Below are 24568 nucleotides of genomic sequence, written 5' to 3'. Positions count from 1 at the left end.
CACAAGCCATACTTCTGACTTATACGCTGGTAGATCCCCTAATCCATTCCATTGCCAAATATGGCGACTAGGATCAAGGTTGAACCCGACCTTTACGCACCGCGGTTTGCACCAGGGAAGGAGTTAGTAGGAACTTCTCAGGGAAATGCGTTCGATAAGCCGCCAGAAGGGTGGATTCTCGAAGAATTAGAACGATTCGGCGTCATAGGCGAGAGACCCTGGGAGGCTCTATCTTACATTTCAGGGGTCAGGACTCATGCTTACAAGTGCCTTAGATGTTGAAAATCCGACAGAGCCCGACCTACAAGGTCCCATACATCCGATGTTCCAGCTCGAAAGATGGCCCGAGTTAATGCTAGACCGTGCCAGATATGACTCGTTTCGACCGAGTTTCATACTAGCCACGAAGTTGCTAAAAGTGGCCGGCCCGTTCCTAGCATCGGTGATACCAAAGCTTAGAATGGATTCAAGAAAAGAATACATTGTGGTGAAGGAAAGTGTAGCAGAGTCTCAATTGCACCGGTGCTTTGAGCGATTGGACGTAATTGCACAGCACACAGAATGGAGAGAAAACTCCGTCATGTGGCCTAACATTGGCCGGCATGGGCTCACAGCTCCCCACGGCGGAGGGATAGAGCCGGATCAACCCAGGGATGACGAGGATGTCGAAGTTTGGGAAAACTCGACCAAAAGAGATATCTCCAATGGATTGCCCTGCCGCAAGATGACCGTTTATCTTGCCAGTCAATATGGAGAGGCGTTGATGAAGTTTGGAGGAATGGAGCCTCCAAGCATGATATATTTGCAGGTCGTTTTCATGTGCGCAGTCACCCTTGTCCATGAAATTGCTCATTTAGCCTTCTCCGCATGCTTCTCAAACCGGCCCTGGAGGGGGGAGCCACTGGTCAAAGACGAAGTGCTGCGTGAGCTGGGATCCAGTTTAATAGCTTGGCTATTCAAAGGTTGGGTCCCCGAAAATATTAGCATCGATCCTAATGACAAAGACGACCATTCATTCAAATATGGATGTTGCTGGTATAAACAGCGCCGCCATCCAAGGGCACACCCGCAATATACGACGGTGCATTCAATGCCCATGTCGTACATCCAATCCATTCTAAGTCAAAAGAAGTGGGACATGTTCGATGAGTACGACATGCCATCGTATTCCATGGCAGTTAGAACACTTCTCCTGGAACCTTCGCTGCCTTTTCCAGCAGGAATTACTGCTCGCATCGCCAGAAAGGCGAAGCGAGTTCAGGTGGACGAAGATCCCGCCTTAGTCCCATATTCTGGCATTTGGGACTACCATGATCCAGACTGGGGTGAGTCTGGGCGACTGGGATCTAACGAAAAAATCCCATGTTCTCCCAAAACACCTTCTCTCAAATCTGAAGTGGATGCTAGAGAGACAAATGACGGACCGAGGGGCGGAAGGTCAGCCATCAGCCCGCCACCGGCTAACCGGAAAGGAGAGGTATCCGAAGAATTCTCCGAGTCTGCAGCTTCTTCTCCCATCAATATTTGGTCTATTCCGAGTGCCAGCAAGTCACCATCTCCGCTGCAAAGAGGAGAAATGCAACCGCGCTCGGAGCGTAGCGGCCAAGGAGACTGTGTAAGAAGCGAAAGTGCGAATAGAGAAGAATGCAGAGATGTTGGAATCAGCTATGAAGAATGTCAGACAGCAGGTGTGCAGAGGTCGCGCTTCAATGGTAGCACAATCTCATACCCCAGGAATCTGGCAGATGTCGGTGCAAATGTCACGGGTCCTAATTCCATGCCCGCGAGCTTGAGACAGCGCAGAAGTGCTTGTCCCAGCCGGCCAAGCTTCCGCGGACGTGGAAATGGCGGCCACCACATCTCCCATGATTCCGTGGGAAACAGTCATTCGCAACTCGACAATGAGGACAGCGGCATCACAAAGCACGGCATGCAACGCTTCCCTGTGATGGCACCCCCATCTGTGCATAATTCACTTCGGCGATGGCCGGCAGAGAGACCTCTTCGAAGGAGCAGGAGGCTGCAAGGCCTGGAGCCCGAAATGCCGGACGGACTTCAACCGCCCAAGAGACGGCGGGTTGTGCGACCTTAGATCTTAGTAGAAAGGGACTGTTACGTTGTTGGCCAAAGCTCTTGAAGGAGCCACAAGTCGATTTACTTTCCAAGGGGGCGTCTCTCCCTATTCAAGGACCCTTTTAGTGGCAAGGAAGGATATGAAAAAGAATCCACTTCCGGCTCCTCCAAAGCGTAATCGTATGTTGTGTACTCCGTAGCGAAAGAGGGAAACATTCAAAGGTCGCCTAGAGATAACTAATTGAAGATATACCGAGCATCGGTTGGGCGATTTGTAGAGCCAATTTTAGCCATCTCCAGGGTTCCATGCTTGTCCTACATCCGCCATCCCTCAGGCCATCTGATCCGATCCATGGAGCAGTACCGGACTTGGCGTGGCAGCTTTTCTCAGAGATATCCCTGAACGTCCAAGAAAGGGGTGGCGAGTGGAGCCAGCCAAGGATTCTGTAATGGCAATCGAAGGCGAATTGGCCCGTCGATTCACTCATGAGCGTCGACTGTGCTTTTCGTGAGAAGGATCGCCGAAGAGACACGGGAAGTCCCTAAAACAAACCATTTTGGGAGCAACCGAAGAACCATGTCTTAGAACGCGCCAACGAAAAAAGCCGGCGCCGTTAGAGCGGCGTGAGCAATTTGCCGAATGGGCTTAGATAGGCGAGCGGCTCGGTGGGCAGTCGACCGTGTCTGGCCTGGCGCCGGTGCCGTCCGCAATCCAGGTTTAGTCAGCGTCGCAAGGTTCGTCGTGGTTGGGGCTTTTGAACCTGCCCGCCCCTCGAGTTGAGATTTTTTTCTTTCACTTCACCTCTCCAGAAAATCCCCTTTCTCCCGCCCAAGCCCATCACTCCATTTTCTCGCTGCAGAGTTTCTTTTCCGCCTGTTCATCCATTCCATGCCGGGGCCACTTTACCCGCGTACCGCTCCTCTCGCTAGTACGCCGGTCAGCGTCCCTTTGTTCTATCGCTTCTCTGTCTCAGTTGGGTTGAGAATCATCGCCTTGTTCTGACTACAGGGCAGCGGCAGACGATCTCGTTCCGACTTCCTAGCGCCCGCGACGACTCCGGAGCTCCCCAGCTCCTATTGGACCAAGACATTCAAGTTGGCGGGGGTTAACTACGCCCAGTACTCCTTCATTCACCCTCTTCTAGGCCCAAAGTTCAGGGTCTTCGGCGGGGGAGACACTCGACCCCCATAACTGGGCTTTCAGCGTCATATGTGACCTGGCTGCCGAATAGGTGCACAGCAGATACAGCCGGCCCTTTCCCGAGGGCTAGGCTGAAGGATAAGGGACCAGGGCCGCAGTTTCGCGACGAGCTTCCCAGCCATTAACCGTTTTGGATAATCCGGACGAGTGAGCGCTTCCGGGCGTTCGCTCCCCCTCCTCTCCCCCCTCCCCCCGATTGTGAAACTCACACCACCCGTTCTATCGTACGACGTCGACGATCCTTCATTCACAATGAGTGAATCACCGAGGTCAGAGAAGTGCCAGACAAGGTACAGCACTCCCGTTCCCGAGCTGGATGACCATCGCTTCCAAGCCGAGTCCCTGCCGAGAGCGGACACCATCGAGAGCATCGCCGGCAGGCCTCCTATCCCCCAGGTGGTCACTACGCAACCCGAAGAACCCCGCGATTTTCAGCATGTGAGGGAGGCGCTCCTCGACGGCTCCTTGAAAGTTCGCGATTTTGAACACGCTATTGTAGATGACGATCACTCCATTCAAGATCTTGAACGTGCTGGAGGAAGACGAATGTCTGTGAGCCCTGCTGCGGTTCGCACCCACAGACGCACCCGAACCAATCAAGACGCATCGTCGATTTCTTCCTCCAGGTCATCCTCTCCTCCGAACTCGGTTGACGCTTTCGCAGAGCCTCGTCGACGCGAACGTGCAAATACCCTCGAAAGTCAGTGCCCAGCGGACCTCGACGCCCTTCTGCATCGCACCATATCTGCTGGTACACATCACCGGCGGCCAACCTTTAGTAATGAAAGTGTCATTCGGGCAGACAGCGTAGACCCGCGGGTTAACATGGGAGAGGGTGGAGACGTATGCTTCCCGCCCCATGAGGAATCACGAAAGTCATCGCTTATCGACTTTGAGGAGCTGGAAGAGTTCGTGGCCCTTGGGAAAACGGCAAGTCCGCCACCCAATGGTCCTACTCGGCGCAAGCATAGCATGAGCTCACAAAGCAAGCAACCACGAATCTTTCATGATTTGCGCCCTCATGCTCACAAGACAGATGATCCAATCCCTATCATGCGGGGTGCAAGTCCCTTGGAATCATCATCCGATTTTGTTGATAAAACAGACAGAGTTGCAAAACAACTTGGCGGAGCTCCTGTGGATGCGGTTGACGAGAAAAAGCTCTTTGAAATCCTTCAGAATGAAAATGACCCCACACGCTTCAGTTTCTTCTCTTCAGAATTTGAAAGCACAATCCATGCTGCCGAACTAGGGGATCTGGTCCTTCCAGGCGACAGCTTCCGAGACCTTTTCCAGCTTGGCCCGGAAGGAGGTGTGTGGTGGCTCGACGTTATTAATCCAAGTAAGGATGAGCTTGGGGCAATATGCCGTGCATTTTCCATCCATCCTTTGACAGCAGAGGACATTATCACCCAGGAAGCCCGTGAGAAGGTTGAGTTGTTCAAGCAGTACTATTTTGTCTGCTTCCGGACCTTCTATCAGATCGACAAAGCTAGTGAACACTACCTGGAGCCTGTCAATCTTTATATGGTGGTGTTCCGCGAAGGAGTACTGTCTTTCTCGTTCATTGATAACCCTCATGCTGCAAATGTCCGCAAGAGAATTGGGAAGTTGAGAGAGTATGTTTCACTTAGCAGTGACTGGATCTGCTATGCCATGATGTAGGTTCCCATAACTCTTTGCAATTTCTTTTTTTTTTTTTTTTTTTTTTTTTTTTTTTTTTTTTTTTTGGGTGAACATATGATCAGAGACTAACATCGCCACAGCGACGACATCGTTGACAGCTTTGGACCAGTCATCCGTGATGTGGAGAGAGAATCTGAAGCAATTGAAGACCATGTATATGTTGCCCGTGTGGAAGACTTCAATGTCTTTCTTCCTCAAATCGGCGGTCTCCGGAAAAAAGTGATGAGTTTGATGCGACTGCTAGGCGGTAAAGCAGATGTTATTCGGGGCTTCTCAAAGCGCTGCAATGAGCAATATTCGGTTACTCCGCGTGGAGACATTGGTCTATATCTCGGTGATATTCAGGACCACGTTGTTACGATGATGTCCAATCTTGGCCATTTCGAAAAAATGCTCAGCCGAGCCCACAGCAACTATCTTGCCCAGTTGAATGTGACCAACATCATGTTGGGCAATGATGTGAATAGGATCTTGAGCAAGATCACCTTCTTGGGAAGTATTTTGGTTCCATTGAACCTGATTTGTGGTCTTTTTGGAATGAACGTCCCTGTGCCTGGTGGTGAAGGGGGCAGCTTGTCCTGGTTCTTTGGCATCCTTGGTGTCATTGGAGCCATCATGGTCATTAGTGTTGTGTTAGCACGGCGGTATAAACTGCTGTGAAGCTAACATATCCGCTGGCGGTTGTCCCTGACAGGTGCAGGTCATTCCTCAACTCCATTCATGGATAAATTCCGTTGCTTGCTTTTTAATTCTGCTAAAACTTGTCTTTCGTGTTTATATTATTGACATTGACTTTACTTGTTTATGTTGTAATTAATTGGTTCATCAAGCTCTTCGACATAGATGCAGCTATACAATGCCAACCAATAAACTGCCGAGAGAGCAATGCAAAAGCAATCTATCCAGTATCCAACGGAGTCCAAATCCTACTGAAACCACCCAAAACCTTAAATATGCCATTGAGCCGTGCCTTCCAGTCCATTTGCTCCCAAAATGCCTTATCTGTTGTCTTGAATACAATGCGTCATGATATCTTTTGGCGCTTCATCGTAGATCCCTTAAAACCACTGTTTTCCCTTGCCCGTTTTCGTTCCATGTCCTCTTTCATTACTCGTTCAATAGCGCTTAGTGGCCTAGGCGGTATATCGGCTTTTTTGGTAGCTGCAGTCTTTCTGGACATCGAAGCAAAGACGTTCTTCGACTTTGAACCTGAACTTCCAAGTCCAAGTTTGATTGGCACCTTTTGCGCTTGAGCTGCTGGAGCTGGCGTCGACGCTGAGGAAGGGATTTCTGATTTCTCTGTTTCAGACTCATGGTCCATCTTAGGTTGATCCGGCTTCTCAGAAGCCGAAGAGAAAGCAGAGTTCTCTTGGGGGGTAAGCTTCGAGGCGAAATTCAGCGTAATCTTCTCTCCTTCTACCCTTTGTAATTTCTTAGGCGCCTCCGGGGCATCGCCATCTGTAGTGCCTGTGGCGTCTTTATCCCGCTGAGCTCTTTTGATCTGATCCTCGATCAGCTTCTTTTCTCGCTCCTCATCCCCACGATCCTGCCTTTCACGTTTTCGAATGGCATCCTGCCTTCTCAGTGCTTCGGGACTATTATCGATCCACGAGATGAAAATGCCCTTCTCTCCCTCTTCAACCCTACATATCCCTTCCCGGCCCAAATATTTCGCAAATTCCGTCAGGCTCGACCACTTCGTGGCGTTCATGTGGATATGCTCCTTGTTGGCGATGTACTCTTGATAGAAATGGTTGATGTGGACCTGTTTCTCGCCATGCGAAGTCCGTAACAACTGGATAAAGTCGCGGAGGAAATCATTTGAGTAGCCCTGAATGTACTTCTTCGGATCCTCTCCCACTAGGAGCATCTGGCGGACGTGTGATTCGGATTGAGTGTGGCATTTGAAACCGTTCTCATCGCGCATCTGCCTTTGGCAAACCTGACAGTACCAACGTAAGCGCTGCAACCCTTTCGACTTCAACTTATTGGAGATAAACTTTGTACTCCCAACCTCTGCGCGCGGCATGATGACGGCGGTCGACAGGAGATGTGAATGGAACGAGATGCGGAAGACCGAGTTGAAGGTCTCAACACATGCTCCAGCCCGCTGTTCGTCTTGATGGCAACTGCGGTTGGTTACTAAGCAAGGGAAGGTTTAATAACCAGCCACATATGGCTAGTGGACTCCCTTTGTTGTGGCTGTGAACGCGCTAAAAATAGTCTGCCTGCTCAACCGATCACGTGTAGATATCAATTCCCCGGCCACGGCGGCGGCCTTTCCGGGGGTTCTTTGGGGCAACAAGGTCGGTCGTTGTCGAGGTCTGTCTCAGCTTTATTTTTTGTTGGGCTCGGTTGGAAGAGATGGATTTTCCACTGCGATGATGGGTTTGGCATTTACGCCTTGGTCGTAAGCCGATGGCATTGTTGTTACTCAATGGTCGGCAACCTGAAACTGTCCTGATAATACCAACTCCGTCGAAATATCTCCGACGTGGATATTGATGTGCGAGCGGGACACACCTAGCTTACTTAGTTTCTAGACTCGTCGCTCTTTTTTTCAGCTTTTGCTCTCCTACACGTTCTCTTTTTCGAATGCCTTGCCCAAAGCTCACTCCTCTTCAGGCCCGCTTTGCTGCCTGCCTCGCGGCCACTCTTTTTCTCATCTTCCTCTATCTCATTCCCTTGAACATACGATTCGCATACGCAATTGATGTTGATTCGATAATACGCGAAGACCATAACCATCCCATCGTACTAGATTTGGATATACCGTTCGGAGTTGCGGAACTTGGAGCTCAGGAGCATCCTGATGTGCTGGCTAAGGAGGATCTTCATCAGAATGTTAGCCTTGTAAGGAGAGCACCTGAAGGAGTGGACGCGCTGGCGAACAATGCACCAAGGTTGAAAAATATCAGGATGGGAGAAACCCAGTACTGGATGATTCCTAAAGACGTGCTGACCGGCCCAAAGTCTCCACGTTCCCCAGGGCTACCGACGGTCGTTCAGCCAAAGAATGAAAAACCGGAAGCTGATGGCATACTGTTTGAAAGAGAAAGAAAACGCGATGGGGGATTATCTCGTCGATCTACTACTGTTTACGTTACGTTGAATACCTGTATTCAACCCTCATTGAACGCAACTCAACGATCGGACGATTCTTCTCCTCCGCAGCTTCAGCTCTTTTACTCTGAAGATGGTTCAGTAAAAGAACCTGGTCCAGATACTCCTGAAGTTCTGTCTATTGGTTTTGACGATGGATACGCTTCTGCAGAGATACAGGCGGATGGAGATGTGTACATCGGAGTTTTTGCTCCCACCCATCCGAGATATCGTGGAATGTATAACTACGAAGTTGCAGCATCTGTGGATGCTCCTTTCCATAGCGTGGAACCCGATGCACCCTTCTTATATTTTGTCGACAGTGACAGCCAAGCAGCTTTGCTTCAGACAAATGCTACGACTGCAGCGAAACCAGGAGATGAATCGTATAAAGAGTGGATGAAACTAGATCCGCCGCCATTTACCATGTTTGCGCATAATATGAACAGTTCAGATATCTTTGGAATCCAGAAATCGTATTGCGGGCTTAGCAAGAATGCGCAGATGAGCCGAATAGGTGGTAGCCTCAAAACCAGGATGACAAATCGTGGCCTGACGCCTAAGGAACAATTCTACATCACAGGGCTTAATCGCAGCTCGGGGTACTATGGGATTCTGGCCATGGAAGGAAACTCAACTGCGTCCGGGAATGGTGTTGTCGGTGGAGGTGGTAAAGTCTGGAAAACGATGAATTTTACCACTAAGTCAGGTAAATCTTCAGTTTATATTAAACATACACAGAATCTTATTTAATCTGACGTGTTTAGACAACAATTGTGCAGTGGTATACGACCTCAAATTCTGCTCCGAAGTCGCCTACGCGGTCCCGTCCAACCCGGCTCTCAATGTCTCTCAGCTCATGAAACTCTACGACGACCATGCCGCCAAACTATATAAAAATTTCTCATATTCTCTCCAGCAAATCCCCTGCAATGCTTCCTCCTCCTCAAAATACTCTCTCGCTCGCGACTGTGATGATTGTGCATCTGCATACAAGCAATGGCTCTGCGCCGTAACCATTCCTCGCTGCCACGATTTCTCCAGCAGCCTCTCATTCCTTCGCCCTCGTAATACGGGCCAAAATTTCTTAAATGGAAGCATTTTACCCGATGATCACCCTCTACGACAAAACGTCCTCACAAATTCATCCCGCAACCCGTTGATTGACGAAGAAATCAAACCCGGGCCGTATAACGAAGTACTGCCATGCCGGGAACTTTGTTATGATTTGGCACAGAGTTGCCCCAGTGCGTTGGGTTTTGGGTGTCCGACAAACAAGTGGCTGAATTACTCGTACGGGATAATGAGCGATAATGGAGATGTTACGTGTAGCTATTTGGGGGCGACATACTTTATGAGGAATGGTGCCCTGAGCATTGCACAAGCTGGCGCTAGTATGGGATTACTTGGTTTGGGTTTCTGGTGTCTCGTTTGGGGCCTTGTGTGACCCCTTCCTTTTTTTTCTTTTTCTTTTTTCTTTTTTTTGTTCTTTGGACGGCTTCAATTGCCTATGTTCAGGCTATGTTATCGACTCCTTGGTTCGTGTGTATAGAGCTTTTTTTATATGGCCTGAATGCCTAATTATAATATTGAGAGATAGGATATTGGACACAAAATTCGAAGCTAGAGCTTCCATGAGCATTTGTCTTGATTTTGCAGAGAGTCTAGAATAATTCTCTCTCAGGCTTAAGAATCATGAGTGTAAAATCACAATATTATATCATACAGGGTATCTCTATGTAATCCTAAAGAACATCCATTCTCCAAAAATAAAGTCTTTTAAACGATTCTATTTCCCTCTCCTAGGCGTTGGCGTCCACATATTCTTCAACCCAGATGCTACATTCCCCAGTTCCGGCCGGCGGGGGGTACTGTTTCCCACACTTGCCCACAATCTTTGTCCTGCAGGCGTTAAGGCCGCTTTACTCATCCCACTTCCGCCAGGGGTTCTCCCACCAGCTCCAACCATGGGACTACTAGGAAATCTCGGCGCCGGCGTCTTCGTAGTACTGACAAACTTTTCAACACGTTTAGTTTTAGCAACACGTTCAACCATGCGATGGTGTAACGCTTCGCGACGACGGGTTTCTTGGAGTTTGAAGGGATTTGGAGTGGATGATGCGCTGATGGTTAGGAGTTTTAAGTGAGAATCTTCTTCGTCTGCGGTTTGCTTGGCGGTGATAGGCTGGGGATCAGGTTCGTCCTCATCGACAAAGGCGTATCCATTCACGCGAGGAGTCTCGCCGCCTGTGAAGCCAGATTCAGAATCTGTGACTCGTGGACGGCCAGAAATGGCATCCCGGATGGCTGAGATCGAAGGCGATGGGGGTGGAGCATTTTGTGAACCGTCACTGAGTGATTCGGGTTGAATTCTAGTGTTCTGGTATAAGACCCGCTTCGGACCAGCGCGCGACGTGGTTTCAGCTTTTTGCTGTACAGTCTCATGTGTATCTTCGATCGATGAAGGTATAAACATCAACGAATTCTCCGCTTTCGGCTTCCAAGCATCCGGCCTCGCGGGGCGAGCATCAAGATCTGTCGTGATAAGCTCCTTACTCGCCTCCAAACTCTTCTGGTCTTCCAGTCTTTTCGCCTCGCGTTGTCGATGCGCGATCTGTCTTGCGGTAGGAATCTTATTTCCACCCCACATCCATGCATATTTATCTCTCCGCTTAACATTCTGTCGATCCAGCAGCTTATTAAACGACTCATTATCCTCGCTCGTATATTTAGACTGAAAAGCGCCTAAGCCCATTTTCACCGCATCGGCCTTCATCGTACTTCCTGAAATAGGCATCTTTGACGAAGGAGTGCTCATCGAAGAAGCCACAGACATTGGAGTATCACCACCCCATTGCTTGGGTGTGTCTCCGGGGCGTGCTGAACGTCTGGGAGTGGACAGGCTCACGCCTTGCCGCCCTTGTCGACCAGGTGTCATGACCTCTGTCAATCTGCGTCCTGCTGCTGCAATTAATTCTTTATCCTTCGACTCGAGGGCATCAAGATAGTCTTGTTGGGTCTGGGTTTCGAGAAGTCCAGGGAAGAAGTCCCTTGCGATTATGTGGGATAATGCATCGGTATAGTCGTCTTCATCGAGGACTTTGGGTGGTCGTTTGATCCGTTTTGGCGGTGGCGGAGGTGGCATCAGATCAGTATCTAGGCTCCGTTTGACCAGAGCACTGGATGGTGATGAAGAAGCCATGGTCTTCTCTTTTTAGCAACCAGTAGGTTATTCTTAAAGGAAGTTTGATGTAGGTATGGCTTCTGGACGTGAACCTCTCGAGAGCGAAAGGCGGCGACTGAGCATCAGATGAGATAAGCCGATCATATTAACTAACTGCTAGTTAGCTGGGTGGCAGGTTGCAGTGGATTACTACCCAGGCACCCCATGTAACCTGGTTAGACAGGGGGTTAGTCAGCAAGACTGCAAAAATAACCAGATTTTCTGGAGGGTTGGCATCATACAGTTATCTTGGCAGTTGCATACTAGCTGGTATAAAGAATGGTGCTGAGTCAGTCATTTAGATTAGTAAGAGTTCTTTATTACAGAGATCTTTCAGACAGCACTGTACAGCTGGAACAGCAGTATCAGAATACATTTATCAGATAATTAATTAATTATCTGTAATAGCTTAGATCAGCAGCTGGAGATCTCAGAAAAGATTCTGTAAAGCAAGTAAATATAGATTCTGTAGATAACTAGATATCTATATAGTATGATTATACTATTCTGTATCTTATACAGAACAGAGTGTATATGTAGCAGTACTGCTTAGCACCAGCATCTAATATAGTTATAATGCTGTTCTGATGCTCTATTTATTTATATACACTATATCAATATATTATACAGCAGATAGTATCAGAATCAGTAAACAGTAGATTAAGTATTATCTTAATAACAGATTTTTTTTTTTCTTTCTTTCTTCTTTTCTCTTTTCTTCTCTTCTTTTCTCTTTTTTTTTTACTCTAAGTCTGTTTATTAGAGTCTTTATTATTATTATTACTTTACTTCTCTTATAAGTCTTTCTGTAGATTATACATCAGTTTATTATTCATTAATTATATAATAGCAAGCTGACTAACTTACAGAATAATTTTATAATTTTGTATTATTATAATATTCTTTATTATTAAGATTTCTGCTTGCTTCTCTCTCCTCTTCTCTTTATAAATCTAAGAAAGAAAATGTTTGTACAGTTCTATATATTAGTAAAATATAAGAAGAAGATACTGACTTGTTAATATAGAGTACTTATTTAATAAATTTTCTCTTATTTTAATTAGATAAAGCAGAATCTTACTAAAGCTGCTGTCTGAGCTTAAACTAATAATTAATTACTTTATTTTTTTACTGAACAGAATCAGCTGACTCTATATATTTACTTCTTTTAGTTACAGTAACTACTTACTTAATCAGAAAGAAATATAAAGTTTATTCTTAAATAAATCTTTTTTTATCAGATTAACATGCATCATCAGTCATATATTAATGTAATTCTGATTCAGTCATGCAGAAGAACTTTGCACTGGAGCAGTATTTATAATAGATATACAGAAATGAAGCTTATAATCTCATTCTTATTATGCTATTATATATATAGTTACTTTAAAGACATATATAAAAACTATAAATAGTCAGACTATATATTCTGTTACTTTCTGCATGACAGGCCAGAATCTATAGTAAGATATAATAATAGAGAATTAAATTTATATAAAGCTGCTGGTCATTTATATATATTAGATAGCAGAGCTAGTCTGAAACTATCTTTTACTCATCTAATTCTTCTTTTTAAGAGTGGGACAGCAAATAATTTTATTTATATTAAAATTAATTTTCTTCTGCTCTGCTCTGGAGATTTACTATTAGTTTTTTTATATAAGATTGAGAAGTCTGAGAAGCTAGAGAATAACTTTTAGAGTAATTTTATTATTTTAAACTAGATATGTATGAACTTTCTTTTCTGGCTTGTCTACTTTCTTTTTTTTTTTTGTAATTTTTCTTAACTACTCTTGTCTAGTTATACAGACCCTATATATAATATCTGAATATAGTTTGCACTTTTATATAGTATTCAGAACCAGTAGCTTTAAGAGATGAAGCTAAGCAAATTACTATTATATATTCAGCATCTTTTCTTCTTTATCTTTTTATTATATAACAGGCTGTACTGAATATAATAAACAAGATTTATTATAATAAGAATCAGAACAGTTTCTTTTTTACTTACAATATTCTGAATAATCTGTTTAAGCTAAGCTTTTCACATTATTATACAAGCTTTAGTTTCTCTACAGTAGTACTGCTACTGACATTCTTCTGTCTCTGTCTGTTAATATAATTAATAATTATCTTTCTTCTGCTGTAAAATATTCTTTCTATATTATCTGGCTGTTATTTTACTTTATACAAGATATCTAGACTCTATACTGAAGAGCTACTCTTCAGATTAACTATCTATTTCTGCTACAGATCTGAAACTATAGTAATTATACAAGAAAGCTAGTATATGACTGAAACAGAGATACTAGCAAAGACTGAAGCTATCTTTAATAAACAGACTGAAGCTTATACTTCTCTAAATACTATAGAATTACTGTCTCTTTCTTCATCTTTATCTTTAAAGACAGCAGCTGCTGTCATCATTCTTTAATTAGCAGAAAATACTTATATAAGAAAAGAAATCTGTTTACTAATTAGTACTTCTAACTGATTATTAATTTTTTACAGTTCTGTTTCCAGAGCAGTATATAAATAATTACAAGCCACATTCAGATTCTACTGTATAATATATAGCTGATCTGCTACTATAAATATTATCTGCTGCAGCTGTATTTTATACAGCTTCTCTTTATAAGTATTAATTATCTGAATTGTCTCTGTAAACTAATAATAGTTCTCTCTTATAAATATAAAACTGATTTACAGAGAATAGCTGAAGAAGAGAGACTGAAGAATAACAGAATTCTGCAGAAGAATTATATAAAAATAATAAAGCAGATATAGAAATTCTTAAGCAGTCAGATTATTCTTATTTAGCTATACAGCAGAAAATTCTCTGAACTAATCTCAAAAATTACTCTAATCTGAAAATCTTCTTAGCTCTGATTTCTGAAGACAGAAGTTAAAGTTCTGAATATTATATAACTTAAACTACTGCATTCAGTTATTAATTCAGAGTTAGATAGCATACTTCAGTAATTTAGATACAGATACTCTGATCTGTAATAGATAGAAGTTTTCAGATATACAGAAGTTAAAGCTAGTTATAGTTTATACAAACTTTCTAGAGATGTTAGTCAGATAGTACTGGCTGAAAACATTATTATTTTATCTTCTAGTACAGCAGATCTGATTCTTACTGATTCTAATCTACTCTGTATGTCTGACTCCAGCAGCTTGTCTAGTATAAATCTTTTTCAAATTAGAAAGTTCTGTTCTACTGTAGATATATTAAATTCAGTTCAGCTGAATCTTGTATAACAGAAGCTTTCTTATATTATTTCTCTTAATCAGATGCAGCTGGTATCAGTTCTGATAATTATAGAACTAGAGTGATGACTCTTGTATAATATCTTATTAATAGAAGAGATAAAAGACTGTCTGTATCATAATATAGAGCAAGAGATTATAATAATATATTACTGTAGTATACTTAATTCAGTCTATCTAATTAGTCTTGCTATTTTCTATAATTAAAATTATGAAAAAGCAAGAGATTGAATTTTTATTTGTCAGCTTTAGAGTAAAAAAATTAGCCAGCTGTACTGTACAGCAGAATTTATTATAAAAAAGCATGCTGTAGCTTATTAAAAAGTTTACTGCAGTGTAGAGATATAATTTTACTAATTAATCTTTTTTGAACTCTAATTAGTTCTGCCAGCAGTACTTAACTAGCTGTATAATATTTTTCTTATAATATTTATTCAGCAGAGTTTCTGTATTATAATTTATAAACTCTATTTTTTTATATTTATGCTTCTATCTTGAATAAGTTTTAAGTAAGACTCAGACAGTCTAATCAACTAAATAAAGATAAGAGTTTGTATAATATAGTGGGGATTCCGGTACCATATTAGGACAAAGGTTGTTCCAGTCTGAGGTGCAAAACCCCCCCAGCTACTATCTCTGAGCTATATAAACCACCCATAGCTTCTGCATCTCACTCAATACATTCACACACCTTTGTACTTTTCCACACACTCATTCTTTATTGCTAGTTTGGTTATTAGTTAGAGAATATGAAGATCTCTTGTTCATGAAGCTTGCTACTGTTTCTCATTAGAGCTGTCTGTGTTAGTACAGGCTCTTTAGTACTATTATTTCTTATGAGCTTAGGTGTCTGTTAAGGCATGCTTCTCTGTTCTTACTACTTGGCCATTACCATCCTTACTATGTTGTGATTTTTCATCCTTCTTGCACTCTCACCATCTCAACCAACTTGCCTACTTTGACAAGGCATTCCATTGTACCCCACTTCATTTGGTGACCAAGCTGAGACCTGAAGATGATGATGTGGTGATTTGGTGGCTGCCAAGGAAGAAAAACAAATTCTGAGACACATGAAGCAATACACTATTTCAAGATAAGATCTTATGGACTAGGAATACAGTACTAATCAGGTTTTTGTTTAGGAACAAGGTTAGGGAGCTTAGATTTGAATAACTCTTATCTAAAGCTTGCCTGATAAATAGGTTTTTTGAAAAGATATTAAATCATTGAGAAACAACAGAACATACTGTGTGACATGACCAAAGATCAAGAAATCAAGAAATCAGAATCAGAATCAACTATGGTTGAAGGTACTACAGGATCATATGCAATTATGTTACAAGATGAGGACAGGAGAATTGTGGTTCACTCCCACATTTCTATGCCTTCCCCTGGCACAGCAAATGCACCTTGGTTTGATGGCAGAGATGCTATCTTGTTTATTGAAAGGTTTTATCAAATGTGCAAGGATCATGGGGTAATTGACCCTAAGAACATTATTGAATGGTTGGCTAGGTACTGTATTACATGGATTGGAGAATGGATGAAGACCTTAGAAGACTACAAGAAAGATAATTGGGAAGTATTCTCTAAAGAGATTATTCATGAATTTTGTGATCAGGACATTACTTACAAGATTCACTGTTGGAATTATCTTCAAGCAATTACAAAGAAACTGTGTGCTTGGGATAGCAACATTTGTGCCTATGTTTGAGAATACACTACTATCACCAGTACAGTACAAGCTAATGGAAGGCTTGATGAATTCACTAAGGTGTCTTGATTCCTTCAGGGGCTGCCTGAGAAGCTCCAGAATAAGATTATTGACAAGACAAAGCTTAATCTTTCAGATGATATGTCATCTATTGATTTTAGGAAGATTGTTTAAGTGACCATGGATTTGATTGACCAGTATGAAGGAAATAAGAAGGTCTTTGAAGAAGATGAAATGAAGCAGAAGGAAATGGAGAAGCTTGGTGAGTGATATTAATTAGCTAACAAACCTCCTATAGTTGAGGCTCTGAAGAAAACAGCTAGTTCTGTGAAGACTGAAGAATCTAAATTGAAATTCAAAGCCAAGAGCTCTGAGAGCACCAATATTGAAGCTGCAATTGAAAAGATGACTAACAAGTTTACAAATTTGGCATTGGCCATGAGAGTACAGTCAAATCAGATACAAGGGAATTCCAATCAGTACTATATGCTGCAGAGAGAAGGGCCTCTGAAACCCATACCAAATTATACAACAAATGTGACTACTAATTCTGCAACAGTACAAGAGAACACCCAACCACAATTAGTTAATTCTTATGTGGCTTGAAATGGTTTGCTGATGACAAGCTATCATTCTAGTGGCTGAGGAGAAGCTTGAACTGGAGGAATTTTGACATGTCTCTCATGCTTTTACTGTGGAAAACCTGGACACTGTTAATCTCAGTATTACAAATACCAATCTGATGTGAATAATGGGTTCTGTCATATTGGTGATGAAGGGAACTTGTGCATGGGTTCCCCTGGTCAAAACTATCAAGTTGTCACTTCTAAACCTGGAATACTGAACATGTATATTGTATGGTCTATGAGAGAGGATGAATGAGTGATTCTGGAGTTGACAAGTCCTAAAAAGAAGACCAATCAGCAAGAAGAGACACCTCCAGCAAATTCAACCAGTGTGAAGGTCCAAGCAGGATGACTTGCATATCTAATGTCTGATGGAGAATCTGATTCAGATAAGAAATATGAACCACTGGAAGAAAGAACATCAGTCAATGTTAGAACTATTGGAGAAGCTAAGAACAGTCAAAAAGCTAAGATTGCAACACCCCATACTCAGTGTACTGGACAATTTATTACCTACTGGGATAATCAAGCTAGTGTCAATGACAATATCATGGAAGATGTTGAACCAATCAATCAGAAGAAGTCTGAAATTCAGAACAAGACCATGGAGAAACAAAGACCAAGATATTCTGCAACAGATCATTTATCCTCTCAGATCTGCAATTTAACAGATGCCAATGAATTAATGGGTCAAATTCTCAATGGGAAGGTTGAAGTGTCAGTCAAGAAGCTTATAAGTGTATCACCAAAGCTTCATCAAGTGTTCTTCAGATCAGGTTGGAATAACAGTACTAGCAAAAGCCATGCAAAGATTGGAGTCTCTGAACTGGTTCAGCCTGAGCTAAAGATCAATTCCAGTTGACTTACATTGAAGCCCATGGTACCAAAATCCAAAACAGCATATGGAATGCATTCATTATATGTGCCAGTCACTATAAACCAACAAGAATTAATGGCATTGATTGATACTGGTTCAGAAATCAATTTATTGTCTCAGAAGTACACTGAAATGTTGAATCTGCTGATAGAAAATAAGCTGTAAGTGACTATGGTTGTTCAAACAGGAGAAGTCACTTCTTTTTATGTGTTTTGTGATGAAGTGCCTGTTCAGATCAGAGACATTATTACTCATACCCCTTTTCTTATATTCAAGGGAGGGGATCAGCAACTTATTCTTGGAAGACCTTGGCAATTTGCTGTCTGTTGGGGATGCAACACCTCAGATGATGGAGGAGTGAACTATGAAATTTATAATGAGAAATGAATGTGTTGCCTAGTTTTTGAAGGCTTTAAGTCAAGCTTGAGCAACATGAGGTATGCAACTGATAAATCAAACAGTGATCATTTAAATGATTCAACAGGTATTTAATCAGGTGGATGCCTGTGGATACAAGGCCTGATAAGAATAAAGAAAATGCAATGAAGATGATGGGTATAAGAATTAATGATGAGAAGGTTGAAGGTCAGGAGGTTGAAAAGAATAGAGAAGTCAGAAGCATTGGCAGCAGTACTGGTGTTGATGACTACAGCAATAAGAAGAAACATAGTTCTGGTGATGGTGAATCCAAAAGCATGCTAAGCCTAATTGGATTGACCAGCACACTGGTGAATCAAATGAACCAATCAGAGGACAAGAATAATTTTGCATCAGGAGTTCAGATTTTCCATCCTCTGCTTCCTGATCTGGACAGCATTACAGCTCACTGCAAACATTACACACGCGATATTAATTCCAGCTTAATTTGAAAACCTATTCCACAAAGTGCTTGATCAATTTATGCATCTCTGAACAAAAATCACAATTTTGTCACAAAGAAATCATGTCAAGTTGACATTTTCAATAGTGGCTGGAATATCAGGCCACCTTCTTCAGAAGTCTGGAGAGTGTGCACTGCTTATAAGCAGAAAGCTGATAAGATAAGGCCATTAGCACCTGGAAAATCTGATGGAAGCAAACTGGAAGATCTAGATAATTGGGTGAATGTTTGTTTGGATAAGTATTACTCTGAGAAGAAATGTGTTGTGTTTAATTGTAAATTTGATGACCACATTAGGTCTAGAATCATATCTTTTCCTGTTGGAGAATGGCTAACAAATGAGAGAATTGAGAAGCTCAAAATTAGATTTGAACTAACAAGTTGGGAGAAGAAATTTTTCATATCAGTCCTTTATAAATGTGAAGGGGTGTTGGTGTAGTCATTCAAAGACCTATATGGTGTTCATCCTGAATGCTTGCCTCTGCAGGTTATTAAGACAGAGCCTTATGAAGCTTGACAGACTAAGACTTACTGAATTCCTTGTGCTCTACATGATAAGCTAATTAAAATCATTCAGGACAGGTTAGAAGCTAAAACATTGGAGTCTTGCCATGGTTCATATACCAACCCCTATTTTCTGGTTGCAAAGAAACAGAAAGGTGAATATTGTTTAATTGATGCAGCACATATGTACAACAAAGTTATTATTTGAGATGCTTTTATTTCTTCTAATGTTGATGAATATGCTGAAGACTTCAGCAGACTTGTTATGGCTAGCCTATGTGACTTGTTCTCTGGATATGATAATTTTCCATTAGCCAAAGAGAGCAGAAATATGACAGCCATTGCAACCCCTATTAGGCTCTTTCACCATACAACTTTAGTCCAAGGGGCAATGAATTCACCAGCTCAAGCCCAACACAAGATAATGAAGATTATATGAGAAGTTTTTCCAGAGATTGCTCAAGTCTTTATGGATGACCTTGGAGTAAAGGGATCACATGTCAAAGATGAAACTGAAGTTCTCCCAGAAATAAGAAGATTTGTTTATAACCATCTGCAGAACCTGAACTATGTTCTATGGCTTGTTGAAATCTCTGAAGCTAGAATCTCTGGTGCCAAATCTCAATTCTGCATGTCTGGAGTCAATATTGTTGAATGGATCTGTGACTATGATGGATGATGACCTGAGGAAACTAAGGTAGCTAAAATTGCAAATTGGCCTACTCCTATGAGTGTTACAGAATTATGAGAATTTCTAGGGCTTGCTGGATATTTCTGAATACTTATAGAGCATTACAGTTGGATAACTGAACCTTTACATTATCTGCTTTGATGAAATGTTATATGGTCATGGACTGAAGAGCAAAATGATGCCTTTATGCTTTTGAAGGAAAAGTTATATTCATTCCCTATTGTTCTTCCAATCAATTATGGACAAGATCCTTTGCTTATTACTGTGGCTGTTGATGCCAGTGGATTAGAATGGGGAGGATGCATTATTCAGAAGCAACAAGGGGCTTGACATCCCGCATGATATGAATCCAGAGTATGGAATGATTCAGAGAAAACATATAATGCTGGCAAATGAGAATGCAGAGCTGTTTTGAAAGCCTTCAAGAAATTCTGACACTATATCTATGGAGTACTCTTTATCTTGGAAATCAATGCAAAAACTCTTGTCACCCAACTTAATAGAACTGCTACAGATGTTCCAGAAGCTTTGGTTACTAATTGAATAGCTTGGATATGCCTCTTTGACTTTACTGTTAAACATGTTCCTGGAATGAAACACACAGCTGCTGATGGACTGTCTTGCTGAGAACTAGATACTGGAGAACAATCTGAATCTGAAGAAGATGAAGATCTGTTTGCCTTTATGAATTCTATAAGAGTTTTAGCTGGCTGAGCTCTCAATAGTAAAGACCTTAGGATACTGGACTCCACATATTCAGAAGAATCAGAGAAAATTGCATGATATCTAACCACCCTATCAAAACTATTGGGCATGGAAGGAAAAGAGTATGTGAGATTCTGAAAGAAAGCAATTAAATATGTGGTGGAGGCCAATCAACTATTTAGATGAGCAGGATCTGGTGTGTCTCTAAGATGTGTCATGGACAACAAAGAACAATGTGAACAAATTTTACACATGATACATGACAAATTTGGCCATAAAGAGTGAGAGAGAACATACTCTATCTTACAAGCTTGATACTGGTGGTCAGGAATGTATAAAGATGTGTCTGCTTATGTGAAGCACTGTTCTCAATGTCAACAAAGAGATTTGCAAAGGTTAAGTGAAGAGCTTCATCCTATCTGAGCTTCTATCTGTTGGGAGAAAGTTGGGGTGAATATCAAACACATGTCTTCCTGTTGAGAATGAAATTATTTGGTTGTTGCAAGATGTGACTTCACTGGATGGGTGGAAGCTAGAGCATTGAAGAAGGCAACAGCTGAAGCTGTGGCCAAATTTCTTTATGAGAATATCATCTGTTGATGGGGCCTGCCTGCCAAATTTGTTATGGATGGAGGACCAGAGAATAAGAATGTTGTGGAGACCTTACTGAAGAAATTCAACATCAAATGCATTGTTATTTCACCCTATAATCCTCCTGCAAATTGTATGGTGGAAGTTGGTCATAAGCCTTTGGCTGATGGATTAGCTAAAGCCACTAATAGTACTGGAAGGGATTGAATTAAACATCTTCCTGTGATTCTGATGGTGGATTGAATGACAACTAAGGCTAGTACTGGTATCTCTCCTTATAGATTGCTAATGGGCCAGAAGGCAGTTCTTCCAGTTGAACTTGAGATTTTCACTTGGCAAACAATTCCATGGTGAAATGTCCAAACAACTGAAGACCTTCTTCTGATGCATGCACACCAAATCAAATGATGAGATGAGGATGTTCTGGAAGCAGCACATCATCAGCTCTGAATGCATACTAAGAATAAGAAATACTTTGATGATACTCATAATATTCAGATCAACCCTCTTCAAACCAGAGACCTTGTCTTGCTTCACAATACCAAAGGAGAACAGAATATGTCTAGGAACAACACCCTGCACTTTTGATGGCTAGAACCCTATAGGGTTAAGTTTGCCAATCAAGAACTAGGTTCCTATCACCTTGAAGAGTTAGATGGCACTGAAATCAAAGGATCTATTGCAGGAAGCAGATTAAAGAAGTATCTTATAAGACCTGGAATGGAGCAGCTCAGTGATAGCCCAGCAGATTCAGATGAAGAGATGGAGAATGTTCCTCAAAAATATGCCACAAGAAGCCAGCCTAATATTCCCTCTAGCAGTTCCTTGGATGTTAGCTTCTTGGATAGGGGGGATGACCAAGGTCAGAGTGAGAGCAAAAATGAAAATGACCAAGGAGAAATGGAGCAAATGCAATTACCAACTGTTATACCAGATGACTGGAGCTTTGCTGTTGTTATACCTCCACAAGATGTTTAAGAGCAAACATGATTACCAACTGTTATACCAGATGACTGGAGCTTTGCTGTTGTTATACCTCCACAAGATGTTTAATTTGTTGTGTTTTGTTTGCAAAAGTAAAGTTTTTGCTTGCTCTTTTGGGAGGTTTCTTTTATTTGCCTGCAAAGTGAAGTTTTTGCTTGCTTATTTGGGAAGTTTCTCTTTCTTTGTTATTTGCAGAAGCCTTCACTTTTTCTGAATTTTTCAGAAGATATTTAAAGACTGATTTTTCTTTCCTGAAGCTTCTACTGTCTTTTACATTCAAGCTTGATTCTTTTCACAGATTTAACATTTTCAACACTTCTTCTTGCTTTCTATTCTGTTATTCTGACATTTGCAATTCTTTTTAGATCACTGATATCCTTCAAAATGGCTGGATGAAGCAACTTGCCTCCTCTAGCCCCTGCACCTGAAAACCAAGGCCTGGTTGTTACCAGAGACAGTGGAGTCAACCTGAATAGCCATTTCTTCAATAACCTAACAGCAGCTATGGAATACATTGATAACCAAGCTCTGCACCATTGCTACAGCCTACAGATTGAGCTAATGAATGCACTGATGCAAGTGACTGATGTGGTTACTGACTTAGTGGCCCATTTCTATTGATATGTTGAAAGATCCAGAGCTTGGCAACATGTTACACACACTAATTTTGAAGCTGATTTCCATGATGCTTGAAAGGTTACCCTGGATGTTGAATGATGTCACATTGATATGCAAAGAATCAAGAATAGACTTGTTGCTACATGGAGTATTGACAGAATTGATGCCATATGGTCAAAAGTAGAGAGTCTGTGGGCAGCACAAAAGCTTTGCCATACTCTAAATATCTACAAGAATTGGAATAAGTTCACCAATAATATTAACAGTGCAGTGCTCTGAAGACTAGATGCTACAGAGGCTGGATATTGCTGGAGCTTAGCTATATTGCCAGGCAATTATACTACAGCTGACAAAGAAGTTGACTGTATATGTGAACTTCCTTCAAGAGATGCCCTATGCCAACAGGGCCTTACCATTGGCAACTATAATCTTCTACAGCTGTTGGCTCTTCCACAGTCATCTAGCTCCCAATGTTCAATTCAGGATATTGCTAGGAGCTCTCCCACTGCAAGCAGCCCCTGAGGTCTACTGGAAGGACTGCAGTCTCCAAGATTGTCAAGAGATGTTCTAATGAGTGGAATGTCTATACCATATAGCTGCAATGTGTCAGGAGCCTCTATACATAGCACAATGTTGATTAGATTATGTGGATTTGAAACTGGCCAATCACAGCTGCCATTTGGATTCACCAGTGTGCTGGCCAATTCATCCAGCCAATCAGAAGCTTCAAAGCACTACAGTGAAAGAATTGCAGCCATGTCAGCACACCAAACCCTTCAAGACTTAGACAATGATGATGAGTCCATTATTCCTCCCAAAAGTAATGAAGAGATATCTTGACATGAGTGTGAAGAATCTGTCATGGCAGTATGCTCTAGTACTTGCTGTTGCTGTAGATTTGAACAGCAACTCCTGTAAAAGATAAAGAGTATTAAAATGTGTTCAGAATTGGAGCTTATTTGCATTCTGGAGCAATTAGAAAAGGCATTTAGTAATAAGAAAGCTGATATCTACCTATGCTATGACCATGCAAAACTAATAGCTTCAAAACTTGGGTTGCAGACTCACACACTTAATAGGGAGGAGCTTCTCAACTGTTTGGCTCACATCCATAGAAATTGTTGTAACATTGGCTCAGTCAAGACCAATAACAGCACCTACCTCTGGTTCTGTTTAGCAAATAGACTGGCTAGAGCTGAAGATGCTTTAGACATTTACAAATTCAAACATCAGCCAATTATCCCTCTGGTCACAAACATGAGAATGTTCAACTTTAACTGATATGTGCAGATCACTGGAGTTAACAAGTTCACCACCAGCAATCTTCAGAAGGAATGGGAGACCACTGGGTCTGTTATTATTCTCCAGCTAATGTGCTGGTGAAATGATAGATTACAAGGTGCCACCACTACAGTACTCACTTGAGTCAATGGTGAATATAATATGTACTACCATCATCAGTAAATGATGGAAGGTTGCAACAATTATGGATGGTTGAGAACAATGTACCACAGTATTGGCCAACAACTCATGTGCCAGAACCCTGCATACTACCTATGATACATGCTGACAAGATCTGACCATGCTTGGAAATTAATCTCCTATCCATATTACACCAAGTATGCTAAGCCAGGGGATAAAACTGGATTTTGCCATATTGATGTCAACATTCCAGATGCTATTACTACTGGAAGGGGCATTAACATAATACAAGGATTCTTGATCTTAATGGCAGAAGAGCCTGGTGACTGCACAGAAATCTTGCCAGAAATGCATAACCATCTAGAGAATTAGTGGAGACTAGTCAAAGAACAAGACTT

The 24568-nt window shown here is 42.0% G+C and overlaps 5 protein-coding genes across 5 annotated transcripts; 3 read left to right on the top strand and 2 right to left on the bottom strand.

Annotated features, from left to right (window-relative positions):
• Positions 1-60: 60 nt before the first annotated feature.
• Positions 61-2092, top strand: CIMG_06242 (uncharacterized protein; the record flags this gene model as incomplete). The annotated part of the gene is made up of 2 exons (XM_001242345.2): positions 61-201; positions 245-2092. 2 exons carry the CDS (start codon positions 61-63, stop codon positions 2090-2092), a joined length of 1989 nt encoding a protein of 662 aa, XP_001242346.2.
• Positions 2093-2889: 797 nt separating this feature from the next.
• CIMG_06241 (CorA family metal ion transporter) lies at positions 2890-5867 on the top strand. The gene is made up of 2 exons (XM_001242344.2): positions 2890-4935; positions 5041-5867. The coding sequence occupies exons 1-2, from the start codon at positions 3527-3529 to the stop codon at positions 5618-5620; spliced, it is 1989 nt and encodes a 662-aa protein (XP_001242345.1). The 5' UTR covers positions 2890-3526; the 3' UTR covers positions 5621-5867.
• CIMG_06240 (C2H2 finger domain-containing protein) lies at positions 5690-7041 on the bottom strand. The gene has a single exon (XM_001242343.2). It carries the CDS (start codon positions 6987-6989, stop codon positions 5985-5987), a length of 1005 nt encoding a protein of 334 aa, XP_001242344.1. The 5' UTR covers positions 6990-7041; the 3' UTR covers positions 5690-5984.
• A 304-nt stretch (positions 7042-7345) lies between these two features.
• Positions 7346-9701, top strand: CIMG_06239 (calcium channel subunit Mid1). Its single transcript, XM_001242342.2, has 2 exons — positions 7346-8771; positions 8830-9701. The coding sequence occupies exons 1-2, from the start codon at positions 7556-7558 to the stop codon at positions 9507-9509; spliced, it is 1896 nt and encodes a 631-aa protein (XP_001242343.1). The 5' UTR covers positions 7346-7555; the 3' UTR covers positions 9510-9701.
• A 24-nt stretch (positions 9702-9725) lies between these two features.
• Positions 9726-11311, bottom strand: CIMG_06238 (protein DGCR14). Its single transcript, XM_001242341.2, has one exon. The coding sequence runs from the start codon at positions 11262-11264 to the stop codon at positions 9852-9854; it is 1413 nt and encodes a 470-aa protein (XP_001242342.1). The 5' UTR covers positions 11265-11311; the 3' UTR covers positions 9726-9851.
• Between the last annotated feature and the right edge of the window lie 13257 nt (positions 11312-24568).

Source organism: Coccidioides immitis (genome assembly GCF_000149335.2).
Source record: "Coccidioides immitis RS genomic scaffold supercont3.2, whole genome shotgun sequence".
Classification (NCBI taxonomy): domain Eukaryota; kingdom Fungi; phylum Ascomycota; class Eurotiomycetes; order Onygenales; family Onygenaceae; genus Coccidioides; species Coccidioides immitis.
Note: the sequence above shows the minus strand (reverse complement) of the source record. Positions and strands in the feature narration are given on the sequence as shown.